This window comes from Eimeria necatrix, genomic scaffold (genome assembly GCF_000499385.1).
Source record: "Eimeria necatrix Houghton genomic scaffold, Enh_scaff38, whole genome shotgun sequence".
Taxonomy (NCBI): Eukaryota; Apicomplexa; class Conoidasida; order Eucoccidiorida; family Eimeriidae; genus Eimeria; species Eimeria necatrix.
The window spans coordinates 25001-32500 of NW_013654284.1; the positions used below are offsets into that span (position 1 = coordinate 25001).

At 61.8% G+C, this 7500-nt stretch overlaps 2 protein-coding genes across 2 annotated transcripts; one reads left to right on the forward strand and one right to left on the reverse strand.

The window, feature by feature from the left end:
- Window positions 1–416: 416 nt before the first annotated feature.
- Window positions 417–3871, forward strand: ENH_00049620 (hypothetical protein, conserved; the record flags this gene model as incomplete). The annotated part of the gene is made up of 5 exons (XM_013581186.1): window positions 417–1361; window positions 1571–1714; window positions 1923–2150; window positions 2400–2501; window positions 2750–3871. 5 exons carry the CDS (start codon window positions 417–419, stop codon window positions 3869–3871), a joined length of 2541 nt encoding a protein of 846 aa, XP_013436640.1.
- A 556-nt stretch (window positions 3872–4427) lies between these two features.
- ENH_00049630 (hypothetical protein, conserved) lies at window positions 4428–6944 on the reverse strand (the record flags this gene model as incomplete). Its single annotated transcript, XM_013581187.1, has 1 exon — window positions 4428–6944. One exon carries the CDS (start codon window positions 6942–6944, stop codon window positions 4428–4430), a length of 2517 nt encoding a protein of 838 aa, XP_013436641.1.
- Window positions 6945–7500: the final 556 nt, after the last annotated feature.

The window sequence follows — 7500 nt, forward strand, 5'->3', positions numbered from 1 at the left end:
GCAGCTGCTGCAGCAGCAGCAGCAGCAGCGGCGCGACCGCCCACGCTCTCCCGCCTCTTCACAGCGGGGCTCGCCTTCCGCTGTGGACTCCAGGGACTTCAAGGTGTTTTGCTGCTGCAACACGGATTTGGCTGCAGCAGGGGAAGCAGCAGAAGCACCGGCAGCCGCAGCCGCAGCAGCAGCAGCAGCAGCACAGTTGTCGGCAGCGCCCCCACCCCTCACCCTCTCCGGAGTCTTACAACAGAAGCAGCAGAAGGGACCATCAGCCAGCACCCCAGCAAGCAGCAGCAGCAGCATCTGCTGCCGCTGCTGCTGCTGCTGCAGCAGTAACACCTAGCAGCAGCTGGTGCCTCTGCAGCAGCTGCTGCTGCCGACCGCCGCCGCTGCAGCAGCGAGGATCCCCCCCCCCTGCCAGCATGAAAGACAAGGCAGCAGCTCACAGCCCCTCCGGGGTTGCTGCCTGTCGGCTGCTGCTGCTGCGGCTGCTGCGCAGCGGTTACACAGCAGCAGAGGCGATAGCAGCGCTGAAAGAAGGGCAGCTGCTGCAGCAGCAGCAGCAGCAGGATCTGCTCCATGCGCTCTCGGGGCTGCTGGATGAGTGCATGCAGCAGCAGTCAGAGGATGACCCACAACTTCCGAGCGGCGCTGCAGCAAAGCAGCAGCAGCAGCAGCAGCAGCAACACGATGCTGAGAACGAGAGGCCTTCACAGCAGCAGCGAGAGCTGCTGCCAGAGGAGGAGCAACCGCCTCCCGCCAAGCGGGCACGTGCAGCAGCTGCAGGAAGCAGCAGCAACGATGCAGCAGCAGCAGCAGCAGCAGCAGGGCTGCAGCAGCTGGGGGCAGGTGGGGTGCTCTCGCAGGAGCTGCTGTCTTTGCTGGTCGCGCTGCTGCAGCAAGTGCCTGCAGTTCCTGCTGCGCTGTCAGCAGAGTCTGCTGCAGCAGCAAGCAGCTGCTTGCGGCTCTTCTTCTCCCACCTTTCGGGCGTGGGGGCAGCAGCAGCAGCAGCAAATTCAGCAGCAGCAGCAGCAGCAGAAACCACAGAGACCTTCAGCAGCAGCGAGGAGTGGCAGGCTCTCATGGAGCGACGCGTTGCTGCCTTCTGCCAGCTGCTGTCTGCCTGCCGGCGCTCTGCTGCTGCTGCTGCCCCAGTAGCAGCAGCAGCAGCAGCAGCAGATGAGGAGGCGCTGTGGAAACACTGCAGCAGCCAGCTGCTGCTGCTGCGGCGGTGGGCGAAGTTCTTTGCTGCTGCTGCTCAAGACAGAGAGGCCCTCGTTAGCCGCATCGCCGCCAGCAGCCACCTGCAGGCCCTGTCTACAATGCTGCGAGACAGCAGCAGCAGCAGCAGCAGCAGCAAGGACGACGTAAGAAGCAGCAGCTTCTGCTGCTGCTGCTGCTGCCTACTTTCGGCGTTTGTTGCTGTTTTTGTCGCGGCGCCGCGGGTGCTGCTGCTGCTGCTGTACTATGCTGCTGCTTCAGCTCGCTGCTGCTGTCTCTACTGAAGCTTAATGCGGGAGCAGCTGAGGCGCAGCTGCTGCTGTTGCTGCTGCTGTTGCTGCTGCTGCTGCTGCAGGTGGAGGAAGCTTTAGGCCGGGCCTTCGCGCTGCTGCAGCAGGGGCTGCCCACCATCGGCAGCAGCCCGCAAGCTGCTGCAGCTGCTTCAAGAGACGCAGAAGCAAAGCTGCGGGCTGCTGCAGACCGGTGGAAGGCCGAGCAGGTGCTGCTGCTGCTGCTGCTGCTGCTGCTGCTCCAGCGTCTTTTGCGGGCTCCGCTATAGTTGATGCAGCACGGAAAGCAAAAGAAACGGCAGTGGCATTACAGGCCCTGCAGCAGTCAATGATGCTGCCGCTGCTGCTGCAGCAAGTTCTCTTGGTGCTGCATCCCCTTCTGCTGCCGTTGCTGCTGCTGCTGCTGTTCTCTCGCAGGAACGACAGCGACAGCAGCAAGAGGAGATCCTGCGTCGCAGCGCCTTTTCCAGAGCTTGCGTGGCCTTCGTGCTGCAGCGGCAGCAGGAGCAGCAGCAAGCTGCAGCAGCAGCAGCAGCAGCAGGCTTCGGCACTCCTGCAGCAACTGCTGCTGCCGCCCGCAGCAGATCTGTGGGCCACCCCTTCTACGTTCTGGGAATAAACCCGCACACTGCGACGGAGAAGCATGTAAGTGCAGCACCGCAGCAGCAGCAGCAGCACGGGTTAGCAGAGCAGCAGCAGCAGCAGTAAGGGCAGGCAGAGCAGCAGCAGCAGCAGCAGCAGCAGTAAGGGCAAGCAGAGAGGCAACAGCAGCCACGGCTTGCGATAGGAAGGCGAAGCACACCTCGGTAGTTCCTGAAAGTCTTTGTAGATCTCAAAGGTTCTGAGGTGCTGCCGTTTGTGCTGCTGCTGCTGCTGCTGCTGCTGCTGCTGCAGATTGTAGCAGCAAGGAAGAAGTGGCGGGCGCTGCTGCACCCCGACAAGTTCCACTCTCAGGAGGCCGAAATGCAGCAGCAAGCGACGGAAGCTTTCAAAGCAGTACGCAGTACCTGCAGCAGCAGCAGCAGCAGCAGAGCAGCAGCTGCTGCAGCAGCTGCTGCTGCTGTTGACGCTAACGCGTCCAGGGTGTTTGTGCTGCTGGTGACGAGTTGCTGGTGCTCGTCTGCTTGCCGCAACATCAGTGTCTGCGGATGCTGTTTTGCTGCTGCTGTTGTTGCCGTTGCTGCATTCGCTGCTGCTGCAGCTGCTGCCTTCGCTGCTTGCTGTTGCTGCTGCTGCTGCTGCAGTACGAAGAAGCTTGCGCAGAGGCGCTGCGGCTGCTGCGGGCCCGTGCTATGGACATCACGTGGGCCGTGCCGCCCGTGCCTCCGACACCAGGAGCAGCAGCAGCAGCAGCAGCAGCGGCTGCGCCTGCTGCTACAGCTGCTGCAGCAGGGGCAGCAGCAGCAAGCAGCACGTCTCCGCTCAGCGGGGGCGGCGCCAACGGCAACAGCGGCAATGGCGGCAGTAGCAGCAGCAGCAGCAGCAGCAGCAGCAACAGCAGCAGCAGCAGCAACAGCAGCAGCGGCACGCAAGTGCCAACCAGCTTGTACATGCCTGACGCTGCAGTAGAGCCTCTCCCGCGGCGGCGGGCGACAGGGGCGTTTCGGGTGTATGTGTATGCTGCGTCTGCTGCTGCTGCTGCTGCAGACAGCGGCGACGCCGCAGCAGCAGCTGCTGCTGCCTTTCGCTGCATCACAAAGGTCTGGGTGTACGTACACCGCCCGGTACGGGGGGGGCCCCCCGTGGCGCTGCAGCCTGCTGCTGGCAGCCTGAGCTGCGTGCTGCAGCAAGACGTGCTGCTTGCTGCAGCAGGCGACGACGCTGCAGCAGCAGGACGCAGCAGCAGCAGTGAAATCTACCTAGACGTTGCAGCAGTGCAGCCGCTGGCTCTCGAGAAGCAGCAAAGGTACTGGGTGGGCATTCAAGTGCAAAGCAGGCGGAAGCACATGTCTTTGATTAGCTGGCTGCCGCTGCAGCTGACGGTGTCAGTGCCGCCGCTGCCGCCGCTGCAGCAGCCGCAGCAGCAGCAGCAGCAGCAGCAGCAGGACAGCATCTTCAGCGACGATGAGGACACCAAGAAGAAACACAGGAGGAAGCAGCAGCAGCCGCACGAGCTGCTGCAGACAGCAGCCAAGGCGTCGCTGGCGCAGCTGCAGGCCTTTTCAGGGGCCCCCTTCTTATCCTCGCCGCAGCAGCAGCAGCTGCTGCTGCAGCTGCAGCGCCTGCAGCACCACGCTGCTGCTGCGCTTGACCCCCACCAAACAGCAGCAGCTGCAAGCTGCCGCGCTGCGGTTGTAGAAGCCAGAGAGCTGCTGCAGCAGTGCATGCAGCAGGCTGAGGCCTGGGCAGATGCGTCCATCGACTGAGAGGCGCCAGCAGCTGCAGCAACAGCAGCAGCGGACCACTGACATACTAGCAGCTGCAGCAGCAGCAGCAGCCGCAGCAGCGACTGCAACTGCTGCTGCAGCAGCTGCTGATGCTACGCTCGCTGCAGCGGCACTGTGCTTGCTGGTGCGTAGCCATCTGTCTAGCCACTATTTGGCGGTTGTTTTTAGAAGCCGCAGCAGCAGCAGCAGCCGCTGCTGCTGCTGCTGCCAGAGGTGCACTGCAAAACGAAGTGCTACAGTATTTCAAGCAATTAAGTTGGGAGCCTGGGGTGGCAGCAAACAGCCAAATCCGAGCTGCTGCTGCTGCTGGTCTGCTGCAGCAGTTGCGGCGCTGCAGCACAGCGATAGCAACAAGAGAAGCAGCTCCAACTCCAGCAGCAAGAGGCCACTGCTGTTGCTGCAGCAGCACGCTGCTGCAACGGAGCTACGCCTCTGCTGGCTGCCTGCTGCTGCTGCGCTAACCTCCAAGCTGCTCTTGAAATAAATAGGCTGCAACAGCAGCAGCAGCAGCAGCAACAACAACAGCAGCAGCAATTTATGCCCATGGGAGCCAGCTGTCGAGCCTGCCGGCACGCACAGCAGCAGAGTCAAGCTCCTCCGGCAGCATATGTGTTGCTGCAACAACAGCAACACCTGCTGCTGCTGCTGGATTTTGCTGCAGCTGCAGCTGCCACGCCTTCTGGTCTTCTTTGCTTCCCAGCCGTGGGAGAATCACAGCGGCTTGCTGCTGCTGCTGCTGCTGCTGTTTGCTGCTGCAAGCCCCTGAATCTTCCTGCAGTTGCTGCTGCTGCAGCAGCAAGCGCCGCTTCTCCTCCAGGGCATCGAGACCGAGCAGCAGCGCAGCAAGCAGTCGCCGCTGACTGCTGCTGCTGCTGCTGCTGCCTTGAAGCCTGCTGGCTTTTGCTGCTCCTAGCCGCTGCTGCGGCGCACCCTCTCTGCTGTTGCTGCTGCTCCTGCTGTCGATTTGTAGGCCGGGGAGCGGAGACAGTATAGACCTGTTTGCTGCTGCTCTCTCCAGGCCTTGCAGCAGCAGCACGCAAGGAGCAGCAGCAGCAGCAGCAGCAAACAGCTGCGCCAGCCGCTGCTCAGACTCGCCCACATAAGGAGCAGCAACAGCAGCAAGAGGCACCACCAGCAGCTGCAGCCCCGAGGCCTCCGGCAGGCACAAAAGGTGCTGCAGCAGCTGCTGCGGGCTGATGCGAAGGAGCGCATCGTCCTCGTGCTGCTGCTGCTGCTGCTGCTCGTCCGCAGCAGCAACTGGAGCAGCAGCAGCAGCGCAAGGAGCAGCAGCACGGCCGTAGCCGTACAGCAGCAACCGTGGGGCGGGGACCTCTCCTTGCTTGCCGCATAACAGAGTTTCCATAAGGGCTGTGCTGCTGCTGCTGCTGCTGCTGCTGCTGCTGCTCGTGTTGCTGCTGCTACAGCGGGTGAAGTACCTTATGCGCATTTGCATCGGCAGCAGCAAACGCTCTCGCAACTGCTGCAGCAGCCGCAGCACTTTGCTGCTGCTGCCCAGCGGCCCTGGAGCAGCGGCAGGCAGCAGCACGTCGCCGCCTATGTACAGCAGACAGCGAGGCTGCTGCTGCTGCTGCTGCTGCTTCAGCAAAGCTTCTTGCTGCTGCTGCTGTGGACAGCTTATCTTATACAATTGCACCTGAACGTGCTGTTGTTGCTGCTGCTGCAGCATTTGTACGAACTCCTCGACAGTGCGCAGTAGTTGCTGCGTTTCTGCTGCTGCAGCTGCGTCGGTTGTTGCTGCTGCTGCTGCTGCTGCCGAGCAGTTTACCTCAATAACAACTGAGGGCGGGCACGTGCAGCTTTGCTGCGTGGTGTCTGCTGCTGCAGTTGCTCCTGCTGCTGGTGCAGCAGCAGCTGCTGCTGCTGCAGTTTCTTCTGCTCCTGCTGCAGTTGCTTCTGCTGCTGCAGCTGGTTCTCCCGCTGCTGTAGTTGCTTCTCCTGTTGCTGCAGTTGCTGCTGCTGCCGCTTGCAGCAATTCGGCATGCAAACTAGACAGCACTCGCTGCAGCTGCTGCCACTGCGGCGGCGACAGGTATGCAACACCAGCCAGCCGCAGCACGTACACATGCTGCAGCAGCTGCCGCTGCTGCTGCTGCTGCTGCTGCTGCAGCAGCTGCCGCTTCTGCCCGCATGCATGCATAAATGGAAGCAACAGATTTTCAGTAAGGCTCAAGAGCAATGCTTGGCCACCTAGGCAGAGCTGCTGCCGCTGCTGCCCCCCCGATCCTGCTGCTGCTGCTGCTGTTTTGGCTTTGCGCAGCTGCTTACCCGCAGCAGCAGCAGCAGCAACAGCAGCGGCGTCACAGCGCTGCAGCAGCTGATCGACTCGAAAGTAAAGATACGTCAGCTCACATGAGGAACTATCAGAACTGCTGCTGTTGGCTTTGCTTTTGCTGCTGCTGCTGCTGCTGCTGCTGCTGCTGCTGCTGCTGCACACCCTTGTGCAGCGCGGAAGCCGCAGCTTCACCTGAGCAGCGCAGCCCGCCACTGCCTCTAGAGGTGTTGCTGCTGCTGATGTTGCATCTGCTGCTGCTGCTACTACTTCGGCAGCCGCCGATGCTGCTGCGGCTGCTGCTGGTTCGGCAGCCGCTGCTGCTGCTGTTGCTGCTGCTGTCTTCATCAGTACTTCTTCGTCAAGCCGATCCACAGCGTGACTGAGCTGCGTGTATAACTCTGCTGCCTGGTCACTGCTGCTGCTGCTGCTGCTGTTGCTGCTGCTGCTGCTGCTGCACAAAGGCTGCACTGCCGCTTGTTGCAGCAGCAGCAGCTGTTGCTGCTGCAGCTGCTGCAGCGCCTGAAGCACACGGCAGCCTGCACCGGTGGATCCCTTCTCCACCTCATCGCGCGTTGCTGTGGTTTCCGTTGCCGCGGCTTCTGTTGCTGCTGTTGCTGCCACTGCTGCTGCTGCCGTAGCCGCTGCTGCTGCTGTAGATGCTGCTACTGCAGCTAGTGCTTCTGTTGATGCTGCTGCGGCCTGTGCCGTCAGTCCTGTTTGCCCGTTGGCTGCTGCTGCTGCTGCCTTCGAGCTCCTCATCGGCGCACCCTGGAGTCCCACGGCGCCGAAGCGCAAACCCTAAACCCTAAACCCTAAACCCTAAACCCTAAATCCTGGGGCCTGAAATCCGAGCCTTATTCCTGCTTCTTCATCCAGGCAGAATCCATTGCGGCGAAGGCTCGGCTTCTGGCAATAACCAGGTCCACCGACGACCCTAGCAGCAGCAGCAGCAGCAAAGTGTCGCAGCAGCAGCAACAGCAGCAGCAGCAGCAACAGAAACAGCAAAGGCAACTCAAGCCAACTTTGTCTGAAGCCAAAAATCTCCAAAGAACAGCTCTGGGCAGCACAGCTGCAGCGCCGACCCCCGGGGCCCCCGTCGATGCTGCGGGGGCCCCCGTGGGGGCCCCATGTTTCCTGTGTTTCCGCTTGAGCGGCTTTGTGGAGCTGAAAAGAAGCAAAAAAGAGTGTTAAAAATAGTCTTTTGTGTCAGTTAGGCTGCAGCAGGAAGGCTGGCGGAGGCTGTGGCAGCTGCTGCTGCTGCTGCTCTCACGGCAGCCTCCTAGCCAGCAGCAGCAGCAGCAGCTACTGCTGCTGC